This window comes from Sminthopsis crassicaudata, chromosome 4 (genome assembly GCF_048593235.1).
Source record: "Sminthopsis crassicaudata isolate SCR6 chromosome 4, ASM4859323v1, whole genome shotgun sequence".
Lineage (NCBI taxonomy): Eukaryota > Metazoa > Chordata > Mammalia > Dasyuromorphia > Dasyuridae > Sminthopsis > Sminthopsis crassicaudata.
The window spans coordinates 221,921,912-221,940,964 of record NC_133620.1 but is presented as its reverse complement, the minus strand read 5'-3'; the positions used below and the strand labels follow the sequence as shown (position 1 = coordinate 221,940,964).

The 19,053-nt window shown below is 35.8% G+C and overlaps 1 protein-coding gene across 1 annotated transcript in view; it reads right to left on the bottom strand.

Annotated features, from left to right (window-relative positions):
* Positions 1-19,053, bottom strand: part of LOC141566159 (gamma-aminobutyric acid receptor subunit rho-1) — a 50,585-nt gene that overhangs the window by 17,075 nt on the left and 14,457 nt on the right. The window contains exon 4 of the mRNA XM_074310308.1: positions 13,084-13,307. Coding sequence (XP_074166409.1) covers positions 13,084-13,307 — 224 coding nt within the window. The remainder of the gene's footprint in view (positions 1-13,083; positions 13,308-19,053) is intronic.

The following is a 19,053-nucleotide window of genomic DNA, read 5'->3' as shown; positions in this document are numbered from 1 at the left end:
ATGTATGGATTAAAATTTTTTTTTAAAATTTTTAGTTTAAGGGCAGCTAGGTAGCACAGTGGATAGAGCACCAGCCCTGAAGTCAGGAAGACCGGAGTTCAAATATGACTTCACACACTTAACACTTCCTAGCTGTGTGACCCTGGGCAAGTCTTTTAACCTTAAAAATAAAATAAAAAAAAATAAAATAAAATAATTTTTAGTTTAGAATAAGAAGGAAACTCTTTGCTTTCAGTGTGTTGGGGATGGCAAAAAGATAAAAAAATAATATGGAATAATAATGATGACAATTAATAGCCAATATTTATTAAGCACTTTAAATTTTTTTTATTATAGCTTTTTATTAACAGACATATACATGGGAAATTTTTCAACATTGACCCTTGCAAAAACTTCTGTTCTAACTTTTCCCTTTCTTCCCTCCACCCCCTCCCCTAGATGGCAGGTAGTCCCATACCTGTTAAATATGTTAAAGTATATGTTAAATACAATATATGTATACATATTTATACAGTTGTCTTGCTACACAGGAAAAATCAGATTTAGAAAGAAGGTAAAAATAACCTGGAAAGAAAAATAAAAATATAAGCAAACAATAAAAGAAAGAGTGGGAATGCTATGTTGTGGTCCACACTCATTTCCCAATGTTCTTTCGCTGGGTGTAGCTGGTTCTGTTCATTACTGATCAATTGGAACTGATCTGGATCTTCTCTTTGCCAAAGATAGCTACTTCCATCAGAATTGATTTTCACATAGTACTGTTGTTGAAGTGTATAATGATTTCCTGGTTCTGCTCATTTCACTTAGCATCAGTTTATGTAAGTCTCTCCAGGCCTTTCTGAAATAATCCTGCTGGTCATTTCTTAGAGAATAATAATGTTTCATAATATTCACATACCACAATTTACCCAGTCTTTCTCCAATTGATGGGCATCCATTCAATTTCCAGTTTCTAGCCACTACAAAAAGGGCTGCCACAAACATTTTGGCACACACAGGTCCCTTTCCCTTCTTTAGTATTTCTTTGGGATATAAGCCCAGTAGTAACACTGCTGGATCAAAAGGTATGCACATTTTGACAACTTTTTGAGTATGTTCCAAATTGCTCTCCAGAATGGTTGGATCCGTTCACAACTCCACTAATAATGCATCAGTGTCCCAGTTTCCCCACATCCCCTCCAGCATTCATCACCTCATTTCCTATCATCTTAGCCAATCTGACAGGTGTGTAGTGGTATCAGTAAGTGGAATTGCCTTAATTTGCATTTCTCTGATCAATAATGATTTGGAACATCTTTTTATATGGCTAGAAATAGTTTTGATTTCATCATCTGAAAATTTCTGTTCATATCCTTTGACCATTTATCAATTGGAGAATGGCTTGATTTCTTATAAATTTGAGTCAATTCTCTATGTATTTTGGAAATGAAGCCTTTAGCAGAACCTTTAACTGTAAAGATAAACATCTTTTCTGTTAAACTGTAAAGATAAACATCCCAGTTTATTGCTTCCCTTCTAATCTTGTCTGCATTAGAGCACTTTAAATTTTACAAAACACTTTATGCATGTTATCTCCTTCAATTCTCACATCAACCCTGGGGAAGTAGGAGCCATTATTATTTGCATTTTTCCTATGATGAAACTAAGAACCACCACTTCATCCAATATAAACTGAAGATAAATTATTTCAAAGTACACAGAATGAGAAAATATTATTTGTGAACATAAAATTTCTTGGTTATTTTTCTCTTTTCATTTGTTTTCTTTTCTTGTTTTATTCTTTTGTCTCCAATCTCCTAGTCTGTATTTTGTGAAGAACTGAGGTAATTATTTGGGTAATGTAAATTAAAAGAACATTTCAGAGTCAGTTCTTTGTAAATTTTGAGCAGATATGGTATTTCAGCATGCATTTCCAGATCTTTTTACTAATGGGCAGACTCAGTCTAATTCAGAGATTCCTAACATCTGCTGTTGGTATTTCCCTTTCAATAGGTAATCTAAGCAAAAAGAGAGACATAAGAGTGGATTTTGATGGAAAAGGACCATAGCAGAGAAAGGTGAGGCTAGGTGAGGCTTCCATATCTACTGATAGATTCTGAATCTAATTAATTGTAGCATTATTATTAAGGAAGTAGGTAAAGATAAAGGAGCAATACTCCTGGGACCAGCTTTGTACATGCCTCACATAGGAATTTCTAGGGACTAAGCTTAGAAGAGTATCAAATTCAGAAAATTCCTTTCTTTTGTTAGTTTACCTCTAAAAATAGAAAAAAAGTCTTACTTTAGAATAAGTATGAACCTGCTTAATAATTTCATCAGCTTGCTTCAGTGGTTTCTAGTATCAATGCATTCTAAGTATTGAATTTATGCAAATGGAATAAGACAGAAATGACAAAGAAGAAAATAAAATCAACAAATGAAAAAAGCATTATTGTCTCCATGTGCCCCATATTATTTACATGACAAGTAGATTTTAACATGCAATAAAAATAGTTAAAATAAAAAGAATATTCAATAAAAAATAAAAAGAAAATAGTTAAAATAAAAAGAAGTCCTGAAGACTATTTCTTTATCATGGACAAATAAGAAACTTGAGGCAAGGAACTAAGATGAGATGAGTCATTGAATCTGAGTAAGACTTTAAATTTGGCACAGGTTTCATATGGAAGTGAATTTGATGCTGATTTTTCATCTTTTTGTGGGTCTTCTTTCTGGGTAGACCCATGCACATCCTACTATGAAGTTGAAAGGAAATAAAGAATGATAAATTAGACCATCTTATAAGACTGATTATTATTGATTGACAATTTTTGTCAAATTATTGATAAGATAATTGCCAGTAGATGTCCCAGCAACTCTATTTTTTCCCTTTTTCATAGGCTTCAGAATATTTTGCTCAATAGAATATGACTTTTTAAGATATTTTGGTCAGTTCTGTCTGACTCTTCATGATCCCAGTTTAGGTTTTCTGCAGCTTATTTTATAGATTTTATAGAACTGAGACAAACAGGATTAAGTGACTTGCCCAGAATCACATAGCCATTAAATGTCTGAGACTGGACTTGAACTCATGAAGATTTGTCTTTTTGTTTCCAAGCCTAGTATTCTATCCACCGTACCATCAAGTTGCCCAAATACTTCAATGGATCTGTAATTTCATAAACATGCATAAACTCTAACCCATGCAAATCTTAATCTATTTACACTTTATATTCATCCCTAGTTATAAATCTTCTGTAAGGTGTGGTAGAGGCTTTTCTGTGATTCTTTATTTTGTGAGTATTATGAATTTTTGTAATTAGTTTGTGAATAATGGTGCAACATGCCTATTTGCAATACAGTAAGTACTTAAATGCTTATTGAATGAATGAATAAAAAAATTTTCTTAATTATTTACTATTTATCAAGCACTATGATAAATAGTGGAGATACAAATAGAAAAGTGAAGCACTATGATCAAGGAGTTTACACTCTAATTAAAAGAAACAGCATAAAGAAGTGGGTTCAGCTACACAGTAGATGAATAGACCTCGTGGTCCTGAGGGATAAGGTGCAGGGAAGGCAACAAGATCTAGGGGGCTTTAAAGTACAAGATCAATCTACCTGCTATTACTCACTTTTATTACCTATCTCATATTTTTATTTGAAGTAATGAATAGTACTAATATGTTATGATTTAATTTCTGTTAAACAATTATTTAATTTAAACAATAAAATTAATTCAATTAAATATTTAATTTAAATACTAAATAATTTGTTTATATATGTATATATCTGCATATATATTTATATGTACACATATAAATATATTTAAAATACTTATTGTGGAGTAAGATGTTCTCATTGCTGATTTGTCACCCAAAGTAAGCAGATTCCACTCCCTTCCTCCCACCATTTAACTTAGCTCTATCTTCACTTCCTCATTTTATTAATTTATCCTCAATGTTATAATTATTTTAATCTCTGGTTCTCTGGAGATTGTGACAAGACTTTGCTGTCAGGGTTTTATGTTTTCTGAATATTTAGATTAAGCACACAGGAAAGTGGGGCACAGTTCTAGAAATGGGCATAGAAATCCAAAAATCTGCCAGGCAATTCAATGAGCCCTGAGAAAACTCACATGATGCATTTCGATAGAGAACTAAGTCTCATAACTTCAAAGACTAGATGATTTCACAGTTCTTCGAAAAGCCTTTCCTATGGGACACAGTTCAAAAGTTGGAGATGAAATCCCAATGACTTCATCCATGCAACGCTGCCAGATAAACCTGATGTCAGATTGCTTCGGTTTCAAATTGGGATGAGGACTGAAGTGACTATTTATTGATCTATACAGTGTTTCCTTCCGGGCATAGAACTAGCTTCAAAATTGCTTGGATTCTATATGGAATTACATTTTATCTATTACAATAACAATGTAACATACAGGATTTTATGTACCACTGTCTATTCTACTTTGCCAAGTATAGTAATTTAATCTTTCTAATTTATAAATGCTAAAGCTAAAACCAAGTCTATAAAGTCAAAGTGAGAGATCAACTTTGGAGAACTAAATAGAAAGTACCTTAATAACTTTTAACATTAACATTTTATTCATTCATTTGCATTTCTGTCAGAAGATGTTAGGATTACTAAGTAAACTTAGTAATCCTAACAAGAAGAGGCAATTACACCTTTGAGTTTAAAATGGCAGTGTTTGTACAAAGTACAACAATACTATTAGGCAAAGGATGTACTGGGGATAGTCCTGGGTCTTGAGTCAGATGATCTGAGTTCAGATCCTACCTCAGATACTTACTAGCTGTTGGATCAGAGTAAATCACTTAACCATGTTTGCCTCAGTTGCCTCATCTGTAAAATCAGCTAGAGAAGGAAATGGCAAATCACTCCAATATCGTTTCCAAGATAACTCCAAATGGGGTCACAAAGAGACATACAAAGAGACTGAAACACCTCTGAACAACAAGGAGACACTGATACACAAAGGTTGGAAAACATATAGTTATACATAGAGGGGACAGCATTGATACAGCTATGTATAATTATTAGTCAATATTTATTAAGCACTTACTATGTGTCAGCATAAGTCCTGGGGACATAAAAAGGAACAAAAGACAGTCCCTGTTCTCAAGAAACTTACAGTCTAATAGGGAAGATAACATATATATGTATACACACACACACACACACACACACACACATATATATACACACACGCACACACACATACACTAAACAAGTTATATATAGGATAAGTAGGAAATAATTAATGGAGAGGAAGAACTAGAATTAAGAAAAATTGGGGAAGGTTTCTTGTAAAAGATGGATTTTTAATTGGAATTTAGAGGTGAGACTTTAGTCCGAACAACTATTCTCTAGGATATAAAGGAGCATTAGAACATAATCTTGTTGCTGATGATTGTCTAGCTTGGCACTAGTGAGATCCTAGAATGTCTGACAGAATGTGTTGTGCTGAACTTTACCAGCATGATTCAGCTTCCTTCTAATCCTGGAACTTCCCTCAGCTTCTGGCCTTTCTCACTCTAGTACATCTCTCCACCATGCTGGTCTGCCTTCTCCCTGGTTGAATTCCTTCAGTATTAAAAAGATTTTTAATGCCAAATAGAGAAGTCTGTATTTTATCTTAGAGCAGGGACCCTTAATCTGGACCTGTGATCTTGCTTTATTTTTATTTTACTTTATTTTTTATTTTTAGGAGTTTGGTGGAAACTCCTATGGTCTTGGGCCTAGGGTGGAGTATGGCATAAAGGAGTGTCTCCTGAGACAGAATTCAAAAACAGAACCTGACTGGATGAATTGGATCACCAGGTTTCACCAGACAGTTGACCAGGAAGCAATAATGTCCCTATATGGATCAGGACAGATCTTAGGCCATTGTGAGAACCAACCCCTCTGTGAGCTGAGACCAAACATTGTTATAAAAGTCTTTGGAGATATGCTTGCAAAAAGGGAATTTTATTTAAGATAGTGCTATCTACAGGTGTGAAAGTAGAGGATATTGGGGTCCTTTTTCTGGGGAACTGAAGAACTGGCACATGCATGGGAAACTGGTCATTCTGTAAAGGCCTATCACAGGGTTGGGAATTGTCTTTTGTTACATTGCTAGTACTGTCTTTAAAATTACTTTACTAAGCAAGGTCAGGCTTTTTCCTACATTCTTATGTGAGAATGAAAGACTCCTTCACTCCTACCATTTGGTAAGAGCGAGGGCTGGATGTCCACCTATTTCCCCATCCCTCCATATAGGCCATATTGCCTAGAGAAATGGTCCCAGGATTTTGTACTTTTCCTTTGATCTTTTATGTTCTAAGTGCAAAGAATGGAGTCTCTGAGTCTCAAGCTATAGCAAAATGGGAGTCCAGCATTCAGGACTGGATGTTGCTACAGCCGGTCCAGCAAGGGAGCTCTGAGGGGCAAAGAGTCTAAGATGCTAATCAAGAAAGATTTAAAATTGAACTTGGTTAGACTAATGCTACTTAAGAACTGAGATAGACTGTGAACCTCCTATCCCCAGAGACCTAGTAATGTAGAAAGGATGCCTCTAAAGTATTGGGGTAAATGTTTGGACATTTCTTCTTACTGTATCTTTGAAGTAAACCTTCCTTTGTCAAAGCTAGCCCAATGTTAATTGGTTAAATGAAACTGGGGTGCTAGTCATTTGGCCCCTTATATTGGGGAAAATACAATCAGTATTATATTTTCAGGACATGAGTCACTGGCAGAGAAGGGAAGCACTCTTCTCAGAATATTGGAAGGCCCTTTAGTAAGAATAATGTGACCTCAGAGGACAGGAGCCAGAGCCAAATCATGTTATACTTGTCTCAGCACAGTGAGAGGCAGAGTTCAAGAAATCTGGGTAGGCACAGTTGTATATTCAGTCTGCAATAGCTTAGGTAGTGTGGCTTACTCATATGATTGTGGCTACTCAAGCCAAAATAGCTTTAATGCTGCATCTCTTACATTTTGATTTTGCTTAGTAAATGTATTTTAATCCATAGGCAAATAATCCTCTCTGATCTCATGAAGTTGGGAAAGAGCATCCTGTGGGAATGGGGGCACAAGCCAATCAAATTATGGATTTTAATGTGATTAAATCCTACCTTCTTTAATTGGACAGAAATTCGGGTTGAAGCACTAGAAAGGAAAAAGCCCATGTGGAGAAATTAAAATAGCATCATTATAATAGCATCATCAATTAGCTTGAACAGACAGCATTTTGAGCACTTGGCTATCTCAGTCACCTTCCTTTGATGCTATTATAATGATGTTGATAAAGGCAGCTAGGTGTCACAGTGCTACCTAGTTAGGAAGATGAGTTCAAATTTGACCTCAGACCATAACTAGCTGTGTGATCCTAAGGAAATGGCCCAATCTCTGTTTGCCTCTTAGTTTCTTCAACTGTGAAGTGAGGATAATAGCAGTACCTATCTCCCAGGATTTTGAGCATCAAATAAGATAATAATGTAAAGTGTTTCATACAGTATATAAATGCTTATTTCTTTCCCTTTCTCCCCTTATGATATTCACCTTTTATATAGTGCTTTAAGGATTGCAAAATGCTTTTACATAAATGACTTAATTTGATTCTCACAATATTCTATGAAGTAGCTCCTATTTCCCTTTTTTGTTGTTTTCCCAATCACGTTTGACTCTTTATGACCCTATTTAGAGTTTTCTTAGCAAATATGCTGGGATGGTTTGCCATTTTTCTCTCCAGCTCATTTTACAAATGAGGGAATTGAGGCAAACAGGGTTAAGTGATTTGTTCAGAGTCACACAGCTGGTAGGCACCTGAGACCAGATTTGAACTAATCTTCCTGCCTCCAGGCCCAGCAGTCTATCCACTGCACCCATTTTATAGTTGCTAAAAATTGAGAACTAGAAAAATTAAATGACTTGCCATAGTCAAAACCCAAGTGTTCTTGCTTTCAAATCTATCTATTGCACCAAATTGTTTCTCTATGTAAAGCAAATCTTCTGTTAGTAAGTACGTAATCCTTTACATACAACATAGAGCAGCAATGTTCAATATATGGCATCTCACTCAAATATCACCTTTATCCAGAAGTAGCCTCGCTGTTCTTAGAAGTACTTTAAGATAGGACCCAGAATGGGAAGAGAGTGAGCTAAAAATCCTGTGGGCTAAGAATTAGTGTTCCATGATATAGGCTGAAAATGAAGTATATTTTAAAAGATTCTTCCACATGGACACCCAGGAAATTCCATCTCCTGAAGTTCCTTAGTCTAAATCCCCTCTAAAGAGGCAGCTAGGTGTAAGTCAGGAAGATCTGAGTTCAAATTTGGCCTTAGATACTTAATAGCTATGAGATCCTGGGCACTTAAGTCACTTAACCCTGTTTGCCTCAGTTTCCTAATTTGTAAAATGAAGTGGAGAAGGAAATGGCAAGCCACTCTAGTATCATTGCCAAAAATGGGGTCACAAAAAATCAGGCATGATTGAAATGACTATACAACAAAAGTAAGAAGCCCCAATCCTTAGCCAAAGGGAGCGAGCAATATGATAGAATCATTGGGCATGGCAGTGCATGCTTGTAGTCCTTTCTATAAAGAAGGATGAAGCAGGTGGATTGCTTGCTTATAGGACCAAACGATGCCTACAAGGGGCAAACCAGTCTATTCTGGTAAGTATTGGGATCAAGCCTGTGGGGATTTAAATGGGGAAATGTGGTCTCAAAAACTCAAAAATCCACCAAGGACATAGGATTTAGTGTTGAGAAGGTTTTAAAGGCCACTAAGTCCAACCTCATTATATAGAGCCAGAACCTGAGGCAAAGAGAGCTTAAGTGACTTGCACAGGATCATACAGTTAGTAAAAGTTAGGGGCAGGATTTGAATCCAGGTATTTCTGACTCTTAAGTCCAGTGCCCTATAGATCAGAAACGGGAGAATCCCAGTTTAATAATAGCATTTTTGTAGTGCCTGCTATATGCCAGTTATTGCATTATATGCAATACAAATATTATCTCATATCTTCAAACAACCCGGTGTCCCAGGGAGGGAAGGAGCCCAAAGACTTGCCAGGAATTGAACTATAGGATTTAATATTGTCCTAGTAATGAGTGTCTAGATTTAAGAATTTCCTTAATTTGCTGTTTTGGGGTACATATATATTCTTCTGCCTTATCCTGTAAGTTGGGTCTCTTATCTTCTGAATGTGCTGCCATGGTGCCTGCCATCACTACCTACACTAATTGCCAAGGAAACATCTGTTTTTAAGTGTCAGAGGACAATAGGTAGATCATGGAATTTGTATATCTATTTTGTAAATGAAGAAACTTCAACTCAGAGAAATTCAACCTTTCCTTCTTCCAAACTTCTCTATTTCTATCAAAGACACCAATATTCTTCCAGTTGCCCAGGTGTACAACCTAAGAGTTGTTCTCCTCACCTCACATATTGAATAAATTGCTCAATCTTATTGATTCTTCTTCTTCAACACCTCCACGTCCAACCATAATATAACCACTCTAATTCAGACCCTCATCACCTCTCATTTAGATTATTTCAACAACCTCCTAATTGATCCCCCTGACAAGTCTTTTTGCTCTCCAACCCATTCTCCATGGGGTTGGAGAGCAAAAAGACTTGTCAGGGGGATCAATTGATAGGAATTCCTATCCAATCAATGGATAGGAATAATTGCCGTGAAGGCACTGAGGCAGGTACTGAAGCAAGAGTGCATAGAGCTTGGTCAGACATCAAAGATGCCAAGGTCAGCCACTGCATCCCAGGCCATTGCTAATCATCCTGACTTTTGTCTTGCCACTTGTAGAGAACTCCCAGGAAGCTAGAAACTTCAGTAACTGGGATGTTCTCCTGCTCCTAAGATTAATTAAGAGTGCATCTAAGCTTGAAATCATGAGAAAACATAAGATTCTGGCAAAAATTACTGGATCATTGTGAACTATAAGTAAGATTGAGTCCCTAGAACCTGGCATGTTTCAGAAAGTTAGATCATAGAAAACAGAAATCAAGAATGGTCACAGAACAATGTTTTTCATAGCAACATTGTTTTAAGATATACAAGCAACACAATTTCTCTCATTGAATGACTCTATTGAATTATCAGCAACCCTGTCTCTTTATTTTCAACCGCCACTAGCCCTTATATGTTATGCTGGCCATAATAGCCACTGGATTTCAATGACTGGAAGAGAGAGTGAGGCTGACTACTTTGTACAACTCTGCCTCACCTAAATTCAATTCACGAGTGAGTCAAGACATTACCTTATGAGGTCATGGTCTTCTTTGAAAATGAAGGATGAACAATAACATGGGATATTCCTAAAACACAATCTGATCTTGTCACACACACTTGTTCAATAAAATTCAGTGGCTCCCCAATACTGCTAGGATCAAATACAAATGTCTCCATTTGGTATTTAAACTACTCGACCACTTGTCTCCAAATGACTTTTCCAGGTTTATTATTTATTACCACCATCACCCCTCCTTCAGTATTTCAAACAGACTAACTTCTTACTGTTTCTCATGCATGATATTCCATCTTCCTTCTCCATTCTTTTATATGTGTTCTTTCTGCACCTGTTATAACTCTCCTCTTCACTTTTGACTCTTAAAATCTTAAAAACTTCCTTCAATAGTCAGTTTCAGGCTTAGGGCCTTTTTTTTGATCCCCAGAATTGCTAGGGCTTCCTTCACTGAAATTACTTTTTGACTTATTGTGTGTGTGTGTGTGTGTGTGTGTGTGGGTGTGGGTGTGGGTGTGGGTGTGGGTGTGTAGGCTTGTTTATACCTGTTGCTTTCCCCAAGTAGAAAAAACTCCCTGAGGGTAAGGATGGTTCCATTTTTGTCTTTCCTTTCCCCTTGGGGAAAGAGGGCCTGGCACATAGAAAACGCTTTTTGGTTGAAATCCTTGATGATTGATTAAATAATTCAGCCCAGATTACAAGGCTGGTAGATGATAGTGCTAGTACTGGAATCTCGAGAGATCGAATGCAATAAGGGACATAGGATAAGAGCTCAAAGAGATCTTAAAGTCCCTACTTTGCAGAGTTGCTGTGAGAATCAAACAAGATATTTGTAAAATGTGTTTAGCACAAAAGTCTGGCACATCATAGACACTATATAAATGGCACTTTGTTTTCCTATCGAATCCAGGCTTCATTTTTACAGATGAAGAAACTAAGGCCCCAAAACATTGTATTACTTGTCCAAGGTCACATACGTACTTTTCAACAGAGTTGACAAGTGAATCAAGATCATCTCATTCTAAATTTAACCCTCCTTTTATTGAAAGAATCTACCCTCTGACATTGATAAGTAAGTTAGGAGAACAAGGGATAGTCTACCTCTCAGATATATGGAAATGGAAGGAATTTATGGCCAAAGAATAACTAGAGAACATTATGAAAGGAAAAATGGGTAATTTTGATTATATTAAATTAAAAACTTCTTGTACAAACAAAACCAATGCAAACAGGATTAGAAGGGAAGCAGAAAATTGAGGGGGAAAATTTCACATCCAAAGGTTCTGATAAAGGCCTAATTTTTAAAACATATAGAGAATTTATAAGAATACAAGCCATTCTCTAATTAATAAATCGTCAAAAGATATGAACAGGAAATTTTCAAATGAAATCGAAACCATTTTTAGTTATATGAAAAAATGTTCTAAGTCACTCTTGATCAGAGAAATGTAAATTAAGACAACTGAGGTATCACCACACACCTCTCTGATTGGCAAGATGACAGGAAAAGATAGTGATAAATGTTAGAGAGGATGTGGGAAAACTGGGACACTAATATGTTGTTGGTGGAATTATGAACTGATCCAACCATTCTGGAGAGCAATTTAGAGCTATACCTAAAGTGCTATGAAACTGTATATCCTTTGATCTAGCAGTGTCTCTTTACTGGGTCTATATCCCAAAGGGGATTATAAAAAAGGGAAAAGGATCTCTGTGTGCAAAAATGTTTATAACAGCGCTTTTTGTAGTGGCAAGGAACTGGAACCTGAGTGGATGCCTATCACTTGGGGAGTGGCTGAATAAGTTATGATATATGAATATGATAGAATATTATTGTTGTATGAGAAATGATCAGTAGGATGGTTTCATAAAGGCCTAGAGAGACTTACATAAACAGATGTTAAGTGAAGTGAGTAGAACTAAGAGAACATTGTACACAATGACAAGATTATGTGATGACCAGTTCTGATGGCCTTGAGTCTTTCCAACAATGAGATGATTCAGGCCAATTATTCCCAATAGTCTTGGGATGTAGAGAGCCATCTGCATCCAGAAAGAGTACTGTAGGGACTTGTTGTGGATCACAACATATTATTTTCACCATTTTTGCTTTGTTTGCTTACTTTTAGTTTTCTTTCTCATTTTTCTTCCTTTTTGATCTGATTTTTCTTGTACAACATGATAAATGTGGAAATATGTATAGAAGAATTGTACATGTTTAATCCATATTGAATTCCTTGCTGTCTAGGAAAGGGGATGAAAGAAAGGGAGGGAGAAACATTTGGAACACAAGATTTTGCAACGATGAATGTTGAAAACTATCTTTGCATATATTTTGAAAATAAAAAGCTATTATCTATATTTTTAAAAGTCTATCTTCATTGTTTTATTTCTTGTTTTCTTTCCACTATACTATACAGCTTTCTTGCAGAAAGTGGGGGGAGTAATTGTTCAAATAGAAGAAGGGATGTGTTAACTTTTCTTGACTAAAGTAATAAATATAAGAAAAATAAAATTTGGTATATGTCAAAGTATTAGATTAGACTGTCACCCATATTTCTCTGCTTCTTCCATTATACTCAAGAAATGAGATTATTAGTGTAGTTCATTAGTAATCAAAATTATAAGGTAGGGCTGCTATTTAGAAATTTTTGCTTTTTGCTGCCACAATCGGGCAATTTCCTTTTCTCCTTAGACTACTTAAAAATACATGTAGTTAAAGAAGTTTATCCAGAAAAAGATGAAAATGGGCCAGAAAGCATTCTAAATTCAGATTTCCCCCCTCCCCCAGCTTTAACTGGGTCTAAGAAGCAAAGAACTGGCTTTTTACCTGAGGCTGTATAGAACCTTCCCATCAGGCTGTACCCGAAGCATTACATTGTCGGTGGTAGTGTCATGGATGAAGGACCTCTTGGAATGTACAAAGAACATATCAGGAACCCAGATTTTTTTTACCAATCGGCCATCGAATGTCATACTGAGGTTGTTTGTACTAGGGAAAGATAGCCTTTCATCCTTCCAATAGTGTCTCAGGTATAGGGTCATGGTAAAGTCCTAAGGAGAAAAACCAAAAACAATGACAGATGTTAGCACTGGATTCTTGCTATAGAACACACCTCTAGGAGAATGAAAATGAAATGGCAAACATCTTTTCTGAGAAGCAAAGTGTATAATGGCAAGGGCCCTGTATTTGTAGTTAGGAGAGATCTTAGTTTGAATTCTGACTCTGTTATTACTTATGTGACCCTGAGAAGTCATAACCCATCTGCCAGTTTTATTATTTGTAAAATAGGAGTAAATATACTTAAACTATTAAACACATAGAATTGCTATGAAAAAAGTACTTTGAAAATCTAGTCTTATGTGTGTAAATTGTTACCTCCTTAAAAAAAAAACCCTTTCAATTAATCTGACCATCTTGGCTAGCAATTATTCTATATTCCTCTTCCCTTTCTAGACTAAACTCTAGAAAACTAATTATATTGGGTGCATCTACTACTGCTTTCATTCTTTTCTTAATTCTTTGAAATCTGGCTTTAAGTCTGTTCAGCCCACTTAACCAAAGCTGACCTCTCCAAAGAAACCAAAGATCTTTTTTTTTTGGGGGGGGGGGGGATTAAGTTTCTTGTCCAGGATCACACAATTAGTAAGTGTTTGAGGCTAAATTTAAACTCAAAAGTCCTCCTGACTACAGCTAGTAGTGCTCTATTCACTACACCACTTAGTTGCCCACCAAAGATTTTTTAATTGCCATATCTAATGATCTTTTCTCAATTCTCATCTTGCTTTGTTGCTTTGTTGATCACCCTTTCCATACCCACATCTATCTAACTTTTCATGATGATGATGTTTTCAAGAGTTTCGTGACTGCTCAGTCCCCTTTGTTGGATCTATCTTTGTGCCCTACCTAATAATCATGGGTGTCCCTCTAGGTTCTATTATAGGCCCTTTTCACTTTTCTCTCTTTCTTAACTCACTTGAATTCATCAGCTCCATGAGTTCAATGAATCCCTTGAGGCAGATAATTATCTCTTCTATTTATTTAGCCCAAGATTCTCTCTTGGGAATGCTGTCATCTATCTGCAATTGCCTTTGGGCATCTGAAACTGCCATCTCAAACTCAACATGTTCAAAACAAAACTGATAATCTTTTTCATCAAGTCCTGTTCTTCTAGATTCTTTATTATTGTTGAGTGCATTATAATCCTCCCAATCATCCCTTAACTCTTCACTCTCACTCTTTCCACAGTTCTAATTTGTTACCAAATCTTGTTGCTTTTTCCTTCATAATATCTCTTCTGCCCATTCACACCATAACCATTCAAGTTCAGGCCCACATCACCTCTAGTCCAAACTGTTGCAATAGCCTTCTGGTTGATCTCCCTAACTCATATCTTTCCATTCTGCAATTCCTACAGCACAGATCTGATCATATTACTTCCCTACTCAATATATTTCAGTGACCGACTCCCTATGCTCAAATATTAAATGTTTGGCATTTAAAAGCTCCTTACAACTTATCCTTTTCCTACTTTTCAACTCTTTACAACCTTACTTATATCCAGCAATATAGGCTTATTTACCAACATTCCATCTTACATAGTAGATCAAAAACTGAGAAAGGAAAACTATAGACCCAATTTCCTTAATGATTATTGATGCTAAAATCTTAAATAAGATATTAGCAAAAAGGACTTCAGAAAATCATTCCCAGGATAATACACTATGACCCAAGTGGGATTTATACCAGGAATGCAGGGGGCTGGTTTAATATTAGGAAAACTTTATTAGTATAATTGACCATGATTAATAATCAAATTAATAAAAACCATATGGTCATTTCAATAGATGCAGAAAAAGCATTTGATAAAATCCAACATCCATTCCTACTAATAAACACTTGAGAGTATAGGAGTAAATGGACTATTTCTTAGAATAGTTAGGAGCATATATTTAAGACCGTCAGTAAGCATAATATAGTAATGGAGATAAACTGGAACCTTTCCCAGTAAGAATCAGGGAGTGAAACAAGGTTGTCCACTATCACCATTATTATTCAATATTGGATTAGAAATGCTAGCCTTGGCAATAAGAGTGGAGAAAGAGATTAAAAAAATACGAGTAGGTAATGAGGAAATCAAACTGTCACTCTTTGCAGATGATATGATGGTATACTTAGAAAACCCCAGAGATTCTAATAAAAAGTTATTAGAAATAATTCACAACTTTAGCAAAGTTGCTGGATACAAAATAAATCTACATAAATCCTCAGCATTTTTATACATCGCCTATTGGTGATGTAATTGTAATTGCAACAACAAGAGATACAAAGAGAAATTCCATTCCAAACAAATGTCGAGAGCATAAAATATTTGGAAATCCATCTACCAAAGAATAGTCAGGAATTATATGAGCAAAATTACAAGGCACTTGCCACAAAAATAAAGTCAGATTTAAATAATTGGAAAGACATCCAGTGCTCGTGGATAGGCCGAGCGAATATAATAAAGATGACAATACTCCCCAAACTAATCTATTTATTTAGTGCTATACCAATCAGACTCCCAAGAAACTATTTTAGTGACCTAGAAAAAATAACAACAAAGTTCATATGGAAGAATAAAAGGTTGAGAATTTCAAGGGAATTAATGAAAAAAAAGTCAGATGAAGGTGGTCTAGGTATACCTGATCTAAAGCTATATTATAAAGCAGCTGTCACCAAAACCATTTGATATTGGCTAAGAAATAGACCAGTTGATCAGTGGAACAGATTAGATACAAAGGACAAAAAAGGGTACATCTATAGCAATCTAGTCTTTGACAAGCCCAAAGATACCAATATTAGGGATAAAAATTCATTATTTGAAAAAAACTGTTGGGAAAACTGGAAATTAGCATGGCTGAAATTAGATATGGACCCACCATATACCAAGATAAGATCAAAATGGGTCCATGATTTAGGCATAAAGAATGAGATCATAAATAGATTAGAGGAACAGAGAATAGTTTACCTCTCAGACCTGTGGAAGAGGAAAGAATTTATGACCAGAGGAGAACTAGAGATCATTATTGATCACAAAATAGAAGATTTTGATTACATCAAACTAAAAAGTTTCTGTACAAACAATACTAATGCAAACAAGATTAGAAGGGAAGTAACAAATTGGGAAAATATTTTTACAGTTAAAGGTTCTAACAAAGGTCTCATTTCCAAAATATATAGAGAACTGATCCTAATTTATAAGAAATCAAACCATTCTCCAATTGATAAATGGTCAAAGGATATGAACAGACAATTCTCAGATGATGAAATTGAAATTATATCCACTCATATGAAAGTGTTCAGAGAAATGCAAATTAAGACAACTCTGAGATACCATTACATACCTGTCAGATTGGCTAAGATGACAGAAACAAATAATGATGAATGTTGGAGGGGATGTGGGAAAACTGGGACACTAATACATTGTTGGTGGAGCTGTGAAAGAATCCGGCCATTCTGGAGAGCAATTTGGAACTATGCCCAAAAAGTTATCAAAATGTGCATACCCTTTGATCCAGCAGTGCTACTACTGGGCTTATATCCCAAAGAAATACTGAGGAGGGGAAAGGGACCTGTGTGTGCCAAAATGTTTGTGGCAGCTCTTTTCATAGTGGCTAGAAACTGGAAAATGAATGGATGTCCGTCAATTGGAGAATGGTTGGGTAAATTATGGTATATGAAGGTTATGGAATATTATTGCTCTGTAAGAAATGACCGCAGGATGAATTCAGAAAGGCTTGGAGAGACTTGCATGAACTGATGCTGAGCGAAATGAGCAGAACCAGAAGATCACTATACATTTCAACAACAATACTGTATGAAGATGTATTCTGATGGAAGTGGAAATCTTCAACATAAAGAAGATCCAACTCACTTCCAGCTGATCAATGATGGACAGAAACAACTACACCCAGAGAAGGAACACTGGAAAGTGAATGTAAAATATTAGCACTACTGTTTATCTACCCAGGTTACTTATACCTTCGGAATCCAATACTTAATGTGCAACAAGAAAATTGGATTTACACACATATATTGTATCTAGGTTATACTGTAACACATGTAAAATGTATGGGATTGCCTGTGATCTAGGGGAGGGCGTAGAGGGAGGGGAAAATTTGGAAAAGTGAATACAAGGGATAATGTTATAAAAAAATTACTCATGCATATATATACTGTCAAAAAATTATAATTATAAAATTAATTAAAAAAAAACAAGAAAAAAAACAAACAAAAAAAAAAAAAAGAAAAGAAAAGAAAACTCTAGTTTGACAACATAACTTCCGCTCACTTAGATTAGGATTTGGTTCACAAATTGAACCACATTTTCTTTCCCTGGAATAATTTCTTACTTGAGCCCTACTCATTGAGACCTACTAATTGGTCCCTTTTTCCCCAAGGGACTAGAAGCTGAACAATATTGCCTTACACCCAGGCTCGTTGCCTTTCTGCTGCAGAGAAATTGCCTGAACTTCGTTACCTTATAAATCTTTGGATTTGTTCCACAGAGACCTCATTGTTGCAGACTTCCACATACTCTCCCAGAGTGTATCTATTTGCAGAAAGCAAACCAGTGATTCTGGAAGCAAGTGGAGGTAGTAACTCTACTCTGCCATCAGCACTGGGAGTTTCCTATAGCCTTTTGCAAGGCTGAAGAGCTCCTGGGACTTCTAGTCTAGTTAAACTAATTATGAATCCCCACTCCCAGGGCTTCCACACAGTTCAAAGCAAGATAGCCTTTAACACACCTGACTTGGATGGACAGACTATTCATTAGACCTCTCTCTACATTTTAGGCAGTGTTCCTCTATTAGACAATTCAATAATAGGTTTCCTATAGAAGTAGGAGAAGTCTTTGAACATCATCCTTTCAATTCAAATTTGCCAGGTGATGGATTTATTGACTTGGGAAGAAATAAGCAATGGAGAATAACAAAATTTGCAAGTTGAGAGGAACCTCAGTATGCATCTAATCTAACCCATAGGAAATCCATTATAATATATCAAATGAATAAAATGCCTAAGCTTGCTGGACTCTAAATATCAGGCACTTAATAAATCCTAGTCAACTGACTCTCAAGTTCTTTCAAGCTGTACATCTATAATCTTATGCTATCACCCCAGGCATGGTATAATAGAATGAGAACTGGTTTTGGTGAGTGAGGACCTGGATTTGAATCCTGTCTTTGCTACTTTGTGTAATCTTGGAAAAGGGACTTTACTATTCCATAAAATGAAGGGGAGTGAATTAGGTAATCCCTAAAGCCCCTTTTAGTTCTAAATCTATGATTCTATTTTACTTGTCTTAGTAGATCAATCATACCTATCAATGATGAATTAGTCCAGGTAAAATATTTATACCAGTATACAATATTTGAGCAATATACTCATCTCAACTTCTCTCTTTGGTTATTTGGTTATTATTAGAGTTGTAGCATTCCTTCCACCATTCTCCAAGACCATCTGCTGGTAGCTCAACACACATAGGAGGGAGCTTGTGGGACTGAGGATGGCTTACTCCTATACCCAGGCTCTCGTTCCTGTGCTACTTCCTTCCCCTTTTTCAATGACAGTAGTATTGGTAGGAAAGAAGACACTAAGAATCAGTTAAAGAGTCAACAGATTTTAATTTGACAATTGTTATTCCAAATGTGAAATCCTTCCTTATCCAATGGCCAACAAATTGACATATTTCTAGAAGAGTTAAAGAATATCATCTTGACATTCTTGACATACAAATAACAACAGAAGAGGAAT